The sequence below is a fragment of the Phascolarctos cinereus genome, unplaced genomic scaffold (assembly GCF_003287225.1).
Source record: "Phascolarctos cinereus isolate Bilbo 61053 unplaced genomic scaffold, phaCin_HiC Scaffold_122;HRSCAF=676, whole genome shotgun sequence".
NCBI classification, from domain to species: Eukaryota; Metazoa; Chordata; class Mammalia; order Diprotodontia; family Phascolarctidae; genus Phascolarctos; species Phascolarctos cinereus.
Window position 1 is genome coordinate 21,939 of NW_027555411.1, and position 16,791 is coordinate 38,729.

The window sequence follows — 16,791 nt, forward strand, 5'->3', positions numbered from 1 at the left end:
ATTGCTCTTTTCAGCTGCTGCTTGCCACCATTGTTCAGCTTAGCCCTTTTTGGTGACTCCCTCTCTGCTCTACCCAACATGGACCCCATGAACTGAACCAATGAACTGCACCAGTGAGAAGGGTAGGAAAATCCTTCCCTTGTTCCTACTCTTTTACCTCTGCTCCAGAAATGGGCCTGGCTGTGTTTTCTGCACTCTTTTATTTGTCTTCAGGTGCTGGGAACAGTAAAATAAGCCATGGTGACCTTGGTACCAGAATTGCAGGCAGGGTGGTGCGATGCAGCCAGTCAGGCTAGCATGGAAACCCTGAGAAGCCAGAATTCCTGGGGCAAGAGTCTTAGGGGAATTTTGGATTTCAAACTGGAATCATCTTCTATAGGAGCTGAGCTAAGCTATGAACCTAATCCCTTAGCCCTCCCAGGAGACAATGCAGGTAGAGGCGGATGATGCTTCCCACAAGTGGGGGTATAAATTTGTATATTTGTGATAATACATACATACATATATATATATATATATATATATATATATACATATATATATATATATATACACATACATTTATATGTATATATACATACACATACACCAAAGACACACACACACAAACATATATACACATATACATAATGAAAAGCAATTTATGCAAAAGTTTGGGAACATCACAGATAACTGAGAGTGTCAGAAAAGACTTTCTGTAGGACATGACTTTTTCAATACCAAGGGGTATAAAAAAGTAGCTGTATGCTCAGTTTAAACTTATCTATTAGTTTGCCAAATTTCTATATTGCTTTTATATCCTTTCCTAAAGAACTGTTAGCTAAATCATTTCAATTCCAGAAGTATTTAATCTAGAAGAACAACTCCTGTCAGCATGCTACTATATACTTAGGAAAGCCACAACACCTTTTTTTAGCTGTACCTTGTGCCAGGGGCTGGCTAAGTGCTTTACACTTATTATCCCATTTGATCATAAACAATAATTTGCGATGAGGTAGGTGCTCCTACTATCCTCATTGTATAGATGAGGAAACCGAGGAAGACAGAGGTTAAGTGAGTTGTCCAGGATCAGAGAGCTACTAAAGGTCTGAGGCTGGATTTGAACTCAAGTCTTCCTGACTCCAGGCCAAGCACTCTCATCCACTCTGCCCCCTAGCTGCTTGAAATAAAAGGTACATAACTTCTGTACATAACTTCTGCCTGAAAAGACTATAGTGGCTAGACAAGAGATATGTGGAATAAACTAAACAACCAACTAAATCAACAAATAATAGCTTAACATGATTGATCAGGACAAACAAATCCCCTACCTCAGAGAGAAGTGAGATCACTGCAGCCCGAATTAATCTAGGAACGATTCTTGGAAGTGAGATTTCTCCATTGGTCCTTTCCCCCTAACTTTCTACCGTATCCCACACACACTTGCTTCAGGGGCAAAAGTTAGATACCTTTTCTTATTAAAATCAGCTGTGATCAATCACTGCTTGATTTATTTCTCCTCTCCATTCTCTAAATATTACTGGAAGCTCAATTGCCATCAACAGACAGAAACACCCTGGAACTCAAGGAGCAGTAATGCATCTCCCACCACTGCTCCTGCTTCTAGCCCAATTCCCACCCCCATTGTCCAGGAAATCAATCTTTGTGGACATGCAACCTAGTGATGAGAGGCACATAGGTGGCAAATGGATAGAGTGCCAGACCTGGAGTCAGAAAGACTCATTCTACTGAGTTCAAATCTAGTCCAGACATTTACTAGATGTGTGACCCTGGGCAAGTCATTAATCGGTTTCCTCATGTGTAAAATGAACTGAAGAAAGAAATGGCATATCACACTAATATTCAGGCCAAGAAAATCCCAAATAGGGCCAAGTCAAGACTGAAATGACTCAACAATAACAGTAATCAACCTGTGACTGCTTTTGCAGGAACTCTGATCCCTTTCTCCTCAATGGCCACAGCTACTAAGGACCTCAAAAAGTCAGTTGTCACCAGCAAAGTGCTGTCACATTGTTCCGTATCAGATATGAATGTGTTTTGTATCACTAGTAAGAACACTAAGGAGGATACATTATCATCTGCTTTGCGGTATTCGCCCCACCCCTCCATCTCACTAGGACCATGAGGCCTCTCTGTTGGACTTACAACTGAAACTTCCCATGTGCATTGTCTCCCCCACTAAAATGCTCCTGGAGAGCAAGGTGCTGTCTTGATTTTCTATTTAAACCCCAGAACATAGCACAGTGTTTTGCATGTAATAGGTGCTTAATCAATGCTTTCACACTTGTTCATTGACTCATTATGCTTATTAACCTGCTTTTCCATTTTGACTAAAGATTCAAACCTCAGCCCATTGTTAGATGGCAGTTTTCATGTTTTATGGATAAGCCAATCATTTTGTCACAAAACTTTGTGTACCTGATTGCAAAAAAAAAAAAACAACTCACTTTTTCATGACATTACACTCCTGTTCACACTGAGATGCATAAGAATGTCAGGGAATTGCTGAACAGGTTTGACACATAAATTATAAAGTGTCCACAGACTTACCTAACACATCACTGTAAAACTGATCCCAATCCTTCATGTAAAATTCTGAAACCAAAAGTCATAATAAATGAAGAAAAGCATATTTTTCACCCGCTCCATAAATGTCATCCTGTCAGTCAACACTGACATGGCTACAGGCACATAGGAAGGAGGGGATGGGAGTCCTCCACAGTATTTTTCAAGGGTATTGCCCAGGCTGAAGCGCAGACTATAGACAAAGGGTATTCCAAGTATTTCTGCTATGAGCTCACCACAAGGACATATAGCATCTGAAATAACAACTTCATACTTGGCTTGTTTCAATGTCTTCATAAGGTCTTTGTTCAAAACAGCGCTCTCACACTGCTGTTTTATAAGCCTTGAACACTGATAAAATAAGTTTTGCACAAATGCACCATACTCTAATGCCGAAAGGTTTTGCAATTCATTACTCCAAACTGTGTCAAAGTTTCAAAAAATAAAGCTAAATCCTCTGGATTTGTCACCACAGGAAAAACTTCAACATGGAAACCTGATGAATTACTAGGATCAACAAAAACAGTAGCAGAGGGTGTCAGCACAGTCACCTCATGGCCCCTCTGAATGACTCCATCCAGCAGGACCTTCAGATTGAGCCAGTGACTATATTCCATAGGCCATGCCAGGACCTTCCCACAGGATCCACAGCTAAAGCAACAGAGCTGTAACAGCAAAAGAATTGAAACCCAGTTCTCAGACCCCATGGTTATTCTTGCTTTACAAACTGCTTGGTTCTTTCCATCAAGAGTTCCCCTTTATATCAACAATAAGGAGGTTAAAATTAACTGATATTTCTAAATTCTTTATCCAAATACCCATAGTTAGTCCTACCCAAAATATGGTCTTGCTCAATTTGGCAAGAAGTTCATACATTCCATAGCTTTCATGTTAGAGATAAAAACTAAGCTGGTATCATCAAAGTCCCTCATTCACAAAAGTTCAAGGTCTTATGTAATATCAGTACTTTAACAAGGGAACTTCTTCACGAGCCAGAAAACACTTTTTAATCTTTCTGAGTTTAAGTGTGAATACTATTTATTTCTTTAAGGCATACAGGTTTTATAGCAAAATGGGTCTCCTTTCAATCTATCTCACTTGTATCTCAAGCTTCTTTGCCCTTAGATTTCAAGATGGGACATCTTACCAGCACAGCCCTCTGAGGAGTAGCTGAGAAAAATGAGTTCAGGGTTGTGAGTATATCCCTCAGACAGTCTCAATGAGTTATACTTTGTTGGGTGCTAATGGAGGTCAATTCCTGATCCTACTGGGGAAGCTGCTATTATAAGATTTTCCTCCTCTTCCATTGTTTTGGATCTTAAACTGGAATAGATATTCTGTTAAGTGATTATCATGAAGCATATGGGCTTGGGGCAGCTAGGCGGCACATTGGATAGAGTTCCAGGCCTGGAGTCAGGAAAACACATCTTCTTGAGAGTGAATCTGACCTCAAACTCTTACTGGTTGTGTGACCCTGGGCAAGTCACTTAACGCTGTTTTCCTCAGTTTCCTCATCTATAAAATGAGCTGGAGAAGAAAATGACAAAAACACTCAAATATCTTTACCAGGAGAACCCCAAATATCATCACAGAGTGGGGCATGAATGAAAACAACTGAATAACAACAACAACCCAAGGGCTTGAGTTCATGGATAACCAACTGTGACTTGGTATATCAGTTCAATGTTTGAATGGATTAGAATTATCTCTACCATCCACCTTATTGTTTTATTTGTAATTATGTCTTATTTTAACAGTACTTGATTTTCTCATCTTTTTGTTACGAACACTTGACATTGTCATAATTCAATAAATGTCCATTCTTTACTCCCCCTCCTCCCACAGGATAATATGCATTTTTGCTGGATGGGTTATCTTCGATGTAATCCTGAATCTTTCCTTCTGGAATATCAGAAATGCCTCTCCTGTCTTTTACAGTGATGGCTGCTGAAGCCTCTGTGATCCTGATTATGACTTCTTTATGTTTGAATTATTTCTTTCTGGCTAATTGCAGTATTTTTTCCTTGACTTAGATGTTCTGGATTTTGGCTATAATATTCCTAGCAGTTTTCATTTTGGGATTTCTTTTAGGAGATGACCAGTGAATTCTTTTGATTTCTACTTTGCTCTCTGGTTCTAAGATATCTGGACTGTTTTCTTTTACATTTTTTGAAATATGATGTTTGTTCATGGATATTGTAGGTAATACGATGATTCTTAAATTCTCTCCCCTAGATCTATTTTGCTCGACAATTCTTTTTCTTAAGACGTATTAACATTTTCTTTTACTTTTCATGCTTTTGATTTCATTTTATTATTTCTTAATGTCTCATGGAGTCATTTACTTCCATTTGGCCAATTCTAATTTTTAAGGAATTATTTTCTTCAGCAATAGTTTTAACCTCCTTTACCAAGCTGTTAATTCTCTTTTTCATAACTTTTTTATAGCACTCATTATTTTTCCTATTTTTGCTCTGTGCTTTTATATGATTAAAAATAATTTTGCTCTTTTTTCTTTAGCCTCTTTCTTTAACTCTTCTGAGAATTGTCATTGAGTTTATATCTATTTGTATCTTTTGGAATTGTGTATGGTTGCTTTTCAGTAGACTGATGCTGGACTCAGTTACTACTAGTCTTCTGGTGGGTTCTGTAGATTCAGAGTTACTGAACTGCTTGACTTTCCTTTCATGTTGTTTTCCTACCCTGGGTATTCCAACTGTAAGCTTATGTGATGGGCTAAAGGTTAGACTATGATCCTCTTTTGTTCTTGGGCTCAGATACACACAGAAAATTTTTCAAACTTGTTTTTTTCTCTGTACATAGCTAAGGTCTCTTCTCTTTCTGACTTTCACCTCTCCTCCCTGCCCTGGAATGGTGACCTGAAACTAGGTAATGGAGGACCAACAGAGCTACCTGCTGGAACCTGTTCTGGTTCACAGTGTTGGTTCAGGTGTATTCTGGGATTTCTTTTTGCTTCTAGCCTTGGTTCAGTCCTAGTCACCTTACCATCCCTGGATGCTAGAAGGCTCCCCACTGTTGCTGTTGCTGTGGATACTGCCTCAGCCACTTCAACATTGTGCTCCTGGACAACCCCAGTATCTATAGACCTCACTGTCCATCTTCCTGAGCTGCCCTGGACTGGAAATATGACTTACTATGACTTGTTCTCAGCTTTCCCAACAAGAAATTGTTGGATTGCATTTTTCAGTTGTTGTGAAGAAAGTGTGTCACATGAGTTGAGTAAAAATGGTAACTCTCACTCTACCATCTTGACTCCCAGTACTTCATTTTCTACCAGAAATTTCTGCCATTTTGCTTTGTATATTCTGATCCAACTATATGGTTTCTAACTACGCTTAGGCCCATTTAAGAGATTAGTTATACTATGGTTGTTTCTCAAATTGTTGCAAATAGACTGGCTTATTTTACTTCTTCCAGTAAGTCTCACCCATCCTTTAGTCAATACACCTAACACCCTTTTTGGGTTGCATCCTGAAGGAGGTCACATGGTATTTCTGGATATGGAAAAACAATAAAGAATGTAAAAACACATCCTAGGATTGCAGTTATTGGGTAACATGCAGAAGCAGCAATGCCCTGAGGCTTTGGTTAAATGATTTCATTAACCACTCTTTAGGGGTGTTAGATAGAATTTTGATAGTATTAGAAATTGAAGGCCTTGTATAACTGGTTAAAGAAGTTAGAAATTAAAGTCGTGACTTTAGTGTGGGTTGTCAGTTACATGATCTAGCTTAACTAGTGTATCAGCGTTGGCGAATATCTTAATCTACACAACGTGTAAAAACTATTTGTCTTTCTCCTTTCCCATAGTGGTACTCTCTGACAATTCTTGGAGGTCCCCTTGCTCTAAAACCAGAATCCTGCAATATATTGTTTCTAAGAAAGACATTTGGGGCTGAGGTACACACAAGGTAAAAGTAAGGGGCTAGAGGAGAATTTATTATGCATCAGCTGAAGGGAAGAAAGCAGGAGTACAAATCACGATTTGAGCCAAAGCAAAAACAGATCCAATTAAAAGAGATGGAGAAGGAAATCAAATCCTGTTGAACAGTACCATAGACAACAAAATCATATCAATATTAAGCATACGTGCATCAATTGGTGTATCATCTAAATTTGTGAAGAAGTTCAAAGAGTAACAGGAAGAAATTGATAATAAAACTATGCTAGATGAACAAAACTCTGATAATGTTAGATATGATATATCTTTAGACAAAATTAAATGGGAATGTAAAGGATTATACTTCTTACTCAACAGTTCATGGCCTTTACACAAAAATTGACAATGTCTTAGGACATAAAAACCCTCAGCCAAATGCCAGAAAAGCAGAAACAGTAAACACATCTTGTTCAGACCATAGTGCAATAGAAATTACATTCAATAATGTGCAAAGGAAAGAGACATCAAAAATTAATTGGAAATGAAATCATCTAATCCTAAAAAAAGTGGGTCAAAAAATCATAGAACCAATTGGTAATTTCATTAAAATTACAGCAATGAGAGAACATACCAAAATTTTGGGGATGCAGCCAACGTGCTAGTTAGGGAAAATTTATGTCTCTAATTGCACATATCAATAAAATATAGAAACAGAAGATCAGTGAATTGGACATGCAACAAACTAACAAAAAAACTAGAAAAAGAACAAATTAAAAATCCCCAATTAAACACTAAATTGGAAATCTTGAAAATCAAAGGAGACATTAATAGAAATGAAACTAAGACAACCACTGAACTAATAAATAAAATTAGAAACTGGTTTTATGAAAAAGCCAACAAATATGTAAAATACAGGTTGATTTTTATGTAAAAAAGGAAAGAGGAAAACCAAATTACTAGTATCAAAAGTGAAAGGGATGAATTCACCAGTAATAAAGGGGAAATTAAGGCAATTGTTAGGAGCAATTTTGCCCAATTATACACCAATAAATTTGACAATGTAAGTGAAATGGATGAATATCTACAAAAACATAAATTACCCACACAAAACTATAAATTACCCCTATTAACAAAAGAAATAAAAAGCTTAAATAACCCAATATGAGAGAAAGAAAATGAAGAAGCCATCAATGAACTTCCTAAGAAAAATTCCCCAGAACCACATGGATTCACAAGCAAATTATACTAAACATTTAAAGAACAATTAATCCTTATTTTATATAAAGTATTTTCAAAAAAAAGGGGAAAGAGTCTACCAACTGCCTTTTATGACACAAATATGGTGCTGATACCTAAACAGAGTCAAAACAGAGAAAAAAAAATATAGACCAATTTCCCTAATAAATATTGATGCAAAATAATTTAAATAAGATACTAGCAAAGAGATAGCAGGAATGTATCACAAGGATTATGCACTATGACCAGGTGGTATTTATAACACAAATGTACGACTGGCTAAATATGAGGAAAAGTATAAGCACAATTGACCATATCAACAAGAAAACAAACAGAAACCATATGATTATCTCAACAGATGCAGAAAAGCCTTTTACAAAATAAAGCACACATTCCTATTAAAAACACTAGAGACCATAGGAGTAAATGGAGATTGCCTTAAAATGATAAGTGATATTTATCTAAAACCATCAAGAGGCATTATCTGGAATGGGGATAAGTTGAAGCCTTCCCAATAAGATCCAAGGTGAATCAAGGGTGCCCATTATCACTTCTATTATTTAATATTGTACTAGAAATTTTAGTTACAGCAAGAAGAGAAGAAAATGAAATAAAGGAATTATAATAGGCAATAAGGGAACAAAACTACCACTCTGTGCAGATGACAAGATGTTATACTTAGAAAATCCTAGAGACTCAACTAAAAATCTACTTGAAATTATTAACAACTTAAGCAATGTTGCAGGATACAACAGAAACCCACATTAACCATCAATGTTTCTATATATTATCAACAACATCCAGCAGCAAGAGATAGAAATTCCATTTAAAAAGACTGTAGACAACACAAAATAATTGGAAGCCTACCTGCCTAGATAAACACAGGAACTATATAAACACAACCATAAAATTCTTATCATACAACTAAAATTAGATCTAAACAACTAGAAAATATTAATTGCTCATTGGTAGGCCAAACCAATACAATAAAAATTACAATTCTACTAAAATGAATCTGTATATAGTCAATGCCATACCATTCAAAGTATCAAAAAATTATTTTATAGGGCAAGAAAAATAAAAACAAAATTCATCTGGAAGAACAAAAGCTCAAAAATAGCAAGGGAATCAATGAAAATAATGCAAAAGAACGTGTTCTATCCTTACCAGATCTCAAATGGTATTATAAAACAGTAATTACTAAAAACAATCAGGTACTGGCTAAGAAATAGAATGGTAGATCATTGGAATAGATTAGGTACAAATTACATTATAGCAAATGACCATAGTAATCTAGTACATAACAAAGCCAAAGATCCAAGGTTTTGAACAAAAGCTCAGTATTTCACAAAAACTGCTAGCAAAACTAGAAAACAGTATTGCAAACACTAAGTATAGACCAATATCTCACACCCTACACCAAGATGAGGTAAAAATGGATATGTGATTTACACAGGAAGGGTAAAATCATGAACAAATTAAGAGACCGTGGAATTGTTTATCTAAAAGATTTATGGATAAGGAAAGAATTTAAGATCAAAGAAGATATAGAGAACATAACAAAATGTAAAATAGATAATTTTCATTAAATAAAAGGAAAAAGTTTTTGCACAAATAAAACCAATGCAATTAGAATTATATGGAAAGCAGAAAATTGGAGGAATTTTTTTTTCAGCAAATATCCCTGATAAAGGTCTCATTTCACAAATATATAGAGAATTGAGTCAAATTTATAAAAATGCAAGTCATTCACCAATTGAGAAATGGAAAAAGGATATGAACAGACAGTGTTCAGACAATCAAAGATATCCATAGTCATGAAAAAATGTTCTAAATCACAGCTGATCAGAGAAATGCAGATGAAAACAACTCTGAGATACTGTCTCAAACCTGTCAAAGTGGCTAATATGACAATAAGGAAAATGTTAGATGTGGAAGGGGATGTGGGAAAACTAGGACACTAATGTACTGCTGGCCAAGTTGTGAATTGATCCTATCATTCTGGAAAGCAACTTGGAAATATGCTCAAAGGGCTATAAAACTATGCCTATTCTTTGATCTAGCAGTACCACTGCTAAGTATATATCCCAAACACATTCAAAAAAAGATTGGGGTGGGGAAGAACATATTTCTACAAAAATATTTATAGCAGCTTTTGTTTTTGGTGGCTAAAAATTGGAAATCAAAGGGATGATCATCAATTGGGGAATGGCTGAACAAGTTGTAATACCCGAATGTAATGGAATACTACTGTTCTATAAGAAATGATGAGCAGGCCGATTTCAGAAGAACCTGGAAAGACTTACATGAATTGGTGCTGAGTGAAGAGAGCAGAACCAGGAGAACATTATATACTAACAACAACATTGTGCAATGACCAACTTTGGTAGACTTAGCTTTTCTCAGTAATACAATGACCTAAGACAATTCCAAAAGACTAATGATGGAAAATGCTATCCATTTCCAGAGAAAGAACTACGGAGTCTGAATGTAGGTAGAAGCATACTGTTTTCTTTTTTTTCCCATTCTCATGGTTTTCCCCTTTTGTTCTGATCCTTCTTTCACAACATGACTAATGTGGAAATATATTTAATATGGTTGTACGTGCATGGCCTGTATCAGATTACGTACTATCTTGGGGAAGAGGAGGGGGAGACAGAAAAAAATTGGGAACTCAAAATCTTACAAAAGTGAATGGTGAAAACGATCTCTAAATGTAATTGGACAACATTAAATCTATTAATTCGGAAAAAAATTAAAAGCAGGATGATTTCATAAAAACCTGGAAAGACTTACATGAAATAATGCCCAATCAAATGAACACACCTAAGAGAATCTTACACAGTGAAACAGCAATATTATTTGATGTAGAATTGTGAATTACCTAGCTATTCTTAGCAATACAATGCTCCAAGAAATCCCAAAGAGCTAATAATGAAGCAAGCACACTATCCACCACCAGAGAAAGAATGATATTGATTGAATATGGACTGAAGCATGCTATTTTTTAACTTTCTTTCTTTCACTTTTTTCTTTCCTTCAAGTCTTCTTATGCAAAATGACTAATATTGAAATGTTTTACATAATTGCACACATATAACCTATATCTGATTACTTTCTGTCTCAGGAAGGGGTAGGGGAGCGAGGAAGGATGGGATAGAAATTGTAACTCAAACCTTTAAACAAAAAAGCCTAGTAGACTCTAAAAAAATTCCTTATTTAAAAAAGCTAAAGAAGGTTTCCATGCTGATTTTGTAGAGCTAGGTTGCTGAAATCAGAAGGAGTAAATAAATATTCTCTCATCTGATATAGGCAAAGCCCAGTAGAAAAAAATTCTAGGTTGCAAGAAGGGATTAGTAGCACTGACAAACTAATTGGGAGATCCAGTCACCCAAGACTTAAGAGTTGCTGGTAGACACAAATTGGAGACATAGGATAACAGAAGCAGAACAGAAGACATTCAAGGGTCCTGAAGAAGTTGTAAAATACAAGCAACACATAATGATAAGAATATGGATATAGATCTTTGTTTTTTCTAATGAAAATTATTACTTATTCCTACATGAAGATTGTTTGTTACTAATATAATATCCTAGTCACTCTAGATGGAGGTACTACATTTAAGGCAGTCTTCTTTATGCTTTATACTCTAGGCAGATATGTACTTGTTTTTTACACTAACACTTTACCTGAAGCTTTCCCAGTCTCTTTATGATCTACAAAGGAGAAAATCTTAAGCTAGTGTAGTGAAGTCCATGACAATCACCTTGGCAGACAAAACTGAAAATAAAATAACAGTCCACAACACTCCTGAAAAAACCCATCTTACCTAACACCTCACTGTAAAACTGCTCCCACTTTTTCTCAAATGGATGGAACCAGAAGTAGTCAAAGAAGAGAGATAGTTGTATATTCTCCACCCTTTCCATGAAGGTCATCTTGTCAGTCAGTCTGCCCATGGGCATGGGCACATAGGAAAGAGGAGAAGGAAGTCCCCCACAGTATTTCTCATAGGCATTCCCCATGCTCCACCGGAGACTATTTATGAAAGGGATTTCAAGCACCTCCGCTATCAGATCTCCACATGGAAATGCAGCATCTGCTAACAGCACATCATAGCCAGTTTGTTGCAGCTTCTCCATGAGCATCTGGTTGAAGATTACATTTTCACACCTTGATTTTACAATAGGAAAAGCAGAGCTGAAAGATTCCTGAAATTCCCACAGTTTTTCCCAGTCTGAAAATGTGGGTTTTTTGTTAATCATCATGCTCAAATAAATTTCGAATTGTTCCTCCAAGTCTTCTTTTATTTGTGGTACAGGAAAAACGTCATAGTTCAGCCCTGAAGAGTCAGTGGAACCAATGAGAAACATATCAGAAGACACTAACACAGTCACCAAGTGACCCCTTTGTGCCAGCTCTTCAAGAATTGCCATCATATTAAGCCAGTGGCTATGTTCCAGTGGCCACACCAGGACCTTCCCACAGGACCCACATCCAAAGCAGCAGAGCTGCAGCAGCAGCAGAATAGACACCCACTTTTCAGTCATAGTGCCTGAGCCTGATGCCTTCTGATACACTACTGCTCTTTGTGCCTGCTGATAAAGACACACAGGCAAGCCAAGGGACAAGTTGAAGATTAATTTCTAAAGGAAGTTCTCTCCAATTGCATTTTTAACTCACGGCAACCTCCCATGTCCCTCTATGTAAACACTTCTTCCAGTGAACTCTTTCCACAATCCAACATATGTTAGGTGAAGGCACAAATTTAGAATATCAAAAGTACTGGCCTTACTTTTCCTAAATCTTAGAATTAAAACAGAAAGTACAAACAAGAAAAACAATACACTACATCTATACCCACCAAGTCATTCAAGAAATATTTATGAGATACTCAAGTTATAAAAGGGATACAAAGCCATATAAAAGACAGTTTCTACACTCTAATTACTTAATATATAGTAGCACAGACAAAAACAAGTCTCTGTATCACTACATATGAGGCAAAATATGATAAACGCATTAAGAGTTTTACAATTGTAAGGTTCAGAGACTTATTATTCAAAATAAATATTTAATAAATATATGACATGTATGCTATATAGGATGCATACAAAAGCTATATGTAAATTCTGTGTATCTAGGTTTCTATGTATGCATGTATACAAATATATTCCATGTATTCAATATATGTGGTCATCCTAGGAAATGGGAATAAAAAATTAAAGTGAAGGGAGATATCTTATTGGTGCTGCTTTACTTCCCCTCCTCCCATTTATTTGTTGGGGAGACCAAAAGGACCTTAGTGGAGTAGATATCTGATCAAAAATAATTCTACCTCAGCCCCATGCAAATCCCATGGGATTCTTTAGCAGAAATTCTTGACACTAATTTGGAGCAGGAAATTCTCTGTATAATTGAATTAAACAGGAGTTATAATGACAATCTAATTTTCAGAATGATTTTTAGCACAGAGAATTTGGTCTTAGGGAACGAGAGGCAGTGGTTTAAGAAATGGATTAAGGGATTGTGGGTTTGCTTAGGTGGCTGGGTGCTGAAAATACTAGGCTGGTGAAGGGAAAGACTGCCATTTTGGAGAGAAAAGCCACACAGAGCTAAGTCTCTGGGAAATGACAGCTTTCTTTCCTTACAGTTTTCAGTGTCATAGACCTAGGATAACTGGTGAAGCCTTTGGTCCTCTTTTAAGAATGAATCTCTCCCTACTCCAATGTATCCCTCATTCAGTTGTCAGAGTGATCTTCCTAAATCTCAGGTTTAACCACATCACTACCCCACCTCTGGGGCAGCTAGATGGTGAAGGGGATAGACTGCCTGGTATGGAGTCAGGAAGACTCTTCTTCTTGAGTTCCAACCTGGCCTGAAACACTTTTTAACTGTGTAACCCTGGGCTAACCACTTAACCCATTTTGCCTCACTTTCTTCATTTGTAAAATTGAGATGGAGAAGGAAATGGCAGACAATTACACTATTTTCACCAAGAAAACCAAGCATATCTCCAGTTCTTAATACTGCAGTCTATAACACTGCTTTTATGGCAAACACATCCACTGCTATATGTGTATTAAAAAGCAACTGATGTTTATGCTGGCATATTGCAAAAGCCACAACAGAACAAAAAAAAAAACAGTTGTGGATCAGTTGAGTGTTAAAAGTTTCAACCTTGGGGTTAATACCAAGAAGGAAGTAGAAAAAAAAAACGCCAATCCCCACAATTTCAGAGCGCTCTGTTTTCTATAAAATGTTTCTGTCTTCCTGAAATGTTTCTCTCCTAGTGGCCAAACCCCATGATCCCCAATTACTTTTAACAGTGAAGAGGCAGGAATCATTGGCCAGTTCTCCTTCTATGATGTGACACTTTGTGGTATATTGTGTGTTTGAAATATAGTTTGGTTTTATATGCTCCCCATATTGCATAAAGCATACCATAAAAGAACACATTTTTCACCTCTTCCTCAATGTCTAAGTTCACAGACCAACAGAATTAATTGTAGGAATTCAAATTTGGAACGGACCAACAACTCACCATACATGCTTTGCTTCAATACCATAAATGAGGCAGTGCTGGTGCTCCACACTACTTCCTCGGCCAGACCAGTTCACTTTTGGAAAGCATTAATTCTTAGGAACCTTTTTCTTACGGGACTGCTATACATCATTTGCCTCATTCCAACTTCCAGCCACGGTTCCTAGTTTTTTGAAGTCAGAATACCTGGATTTGAACTCCTCCTCTGTGTCCTAGGACCTGTGTGCCCTTGGGTAATTTCCCTTAACCTCACTCCTCTACATTCCCTTCTTCAGCTAAAAACAGTTCATCATCTATGATCCTGAAACTTCTAATCTCTCCACAGGACAGGTATTCACACTTATTACACAATATTTTCTTCTCCTAGCTAAGTATTTCTAGTTGAAGACGTTCTTAATCCAGGCCCATGAATTTGTTGTTTTACATTTTGTTAACTCTGCTTCACTGACTGCTTTATTTTGTTACTATGTATATTAGCTTATGTATTTAAAAATATTATTCTGAGAAAGCTTCTATAGGCTTCAACAGACTGTCAAAGGAGTCTGTAACTCCAAAAAGGTTAAAAACCCGGCCCTAGTTCCTTAAATAATTCAGACCAGAAACACAGGACCCTTCACCATTCTGGCTGCACTCCTATCAAGCTTTCTAGTTAGATAATGCACTTTCTCAATTACGGAGTCCAAAATGGAACAGTCATCTAGATGTTATCAGGGCAGATTACAGTGCAATAATCAGTCTTAGAAGCCATGCCTCTCTTAAAGCAGCCCTATCATACTATCGACTCATGTTGAGCTTGTACCACAAATACCCTCAGATCTTGTCATAGGGAAGCTGACATTTGGAGTCCAATTATAAGACTTTAACTTTCACCTTATTGGATTTGTCCCAGTGATTTATTCTATTAAGAACTTTTGTGATTCTGACTAGTCATAATGTCAGTTTTTTTCCCTAGATTTATGTCATCCATAGATTTCTAAACATGCCATACAGTTTAGTGTCAGGTATAGAACTCTGGCTTACTCTTATGGAGAATTCTTTCCAAATTGCCTTGAAACCATCAGTTACTAAGCTTTGGGTCTAGCAGTTTTTTTTTTTTATAAGCACTTGTGATTAATCCCAGGATCACACAGCTAGTAAGTGTCAAGTGTTTGGTCTGAGGCTAGATTTGAACTCAGGTCCTCCTGACTCCAGGGCCAGTGCTCTACTCACTGTCCCACCTAGCTGCCCCCTGGGTCTAGCAATTTAACCAGTTCCTGAGGCAACTAATTTTACATAACATTTAGCCCACATTTCTTTATCTTTTCCATAACAATAGCTTCAGAGACTTTATCAAATGCTTTGCTACAACTTAACTTAAATTCTGTCTATCACACTGCTTTCATCTACTAGTTTAGTAACTCAATAAAGAAAAGAAATGAAGATGGTCTGGAATGACCTATATTTAATGAATCCACAAGCACTACTTCTCATCTTCCAGTGCCATTCATATTTGTAGTATGCAGTCTCTTTTCTTTCCTTCTTTTTGCAAATCATCTGCCAATTTTTTTTTGTGTGTGTGTGAGGTGATTAGTGAGTGTTATGTGTCTGAGACCACACTGGATTCCAGGTCCCCCCAACTCCAGGCCAGGGGCTCTAACCACTGCGAAATCTAGCTGCCCCATCATCTGCCAACTTTATGAAAAATGTCTGTCAATTTTATGATAGCTCTCTCATTCTCCATCCCCTTGAAAATATCACTGAATGGTTCAGCAATCATATCCAGAAATTCTTCTAGTACCCAAGAATCTGGTTCATCTTTGTGAGAAAACTTGAACTCATCTAGGATACTACATGCTTTCTCAATTTCTCCTTACTCTTCTTGGGAATTGGATCCACATTAGTCATATATCTTTAATTCTTTCCATTTCAAATAGCTTTCTCTTTGACAGAGAAAATGGAAAGAGAAAAGGAATTGAGCAGCTCTCTCTTCTCTTCATGGTCAAATACCATAGTTCCATCCACCCAAAGCAAAATTCCCATTCCCTTTTTATCCCCTCTATTGTACCTTTAAAAATAAATGAAAAAAATTATTTTTATCTTTACCAATCCATAGCAACGTCAGGTTATTCTGAGATTTAGCAAGTCCGGAGAATTATTCATTTTTTCAGAATCACGCTATGCTTTGTAATTTTTTCTGTCATTTCTTCTCTTGTTTCTAGAGCCTCCATATATTTGAATAAAAAAAAAGGATTAAATCGTGAGTGAGTTTTCTGTTTACTCTTATTACTCTCTTTATACAATCTTCTTTTTTTCTTCCTCATCCAAACACTTATTCTTGGCATTTTCAAAATTTCATTTTGAATCATTGCCATCCTTCCTAGGCCTACTTTTCCTATAGAATTTTAGTTCACGACATCCTATTCTTCCCCCTTAATATTTTAAAATTTGTTCTTATATAAGCAAGGGTGTACATCAGAGCGTTTCTGACTTTTCCTTCTTTCTCTATCACAAATTCAAAGACAGAAGTTTTTGTCTCTCTTCAAAGACAGAAGTCCCTTCTAGCTCT

General features: G+C 36.7%; 1 protein-coding gene and 1 pseudogene across 1 annotated transcript; both read right to left on the reverse strand.

The window, feature by feature from the left end:
• Positions 1-153: 153 nt before the first annotated feature.
• LOC144455764 (UDP-glucuronosyltransferase 2B17-like) lies at positions 154-3,278 on the reverse strand (annotated as a pseudogene).
• An 8,096-nt stretch (positions 3,279-11,374) lies between these two features.
• On the reverse strand, positions 11,375-12,252 carry LOC110204150 (UDP-glucuronosyltransferase 2B1-like). Its single transcript, XM_078149394.1, has 2 exons — positions 11,532-12,252; positions 11,375-11,418 (listed from the first exon to the last, which is right to left on the reverse strand). The coding sequence occupies exons 1-2, from the start codon at positions 12,250-12,252 to the stop codon at positions 11,375-11,377; spliced, it is 765 nt and encodes a 254-aa protein (XP_078005520.1).
• Positions 12,253-16,791: the final 4,539 nt, after the last annotated feature.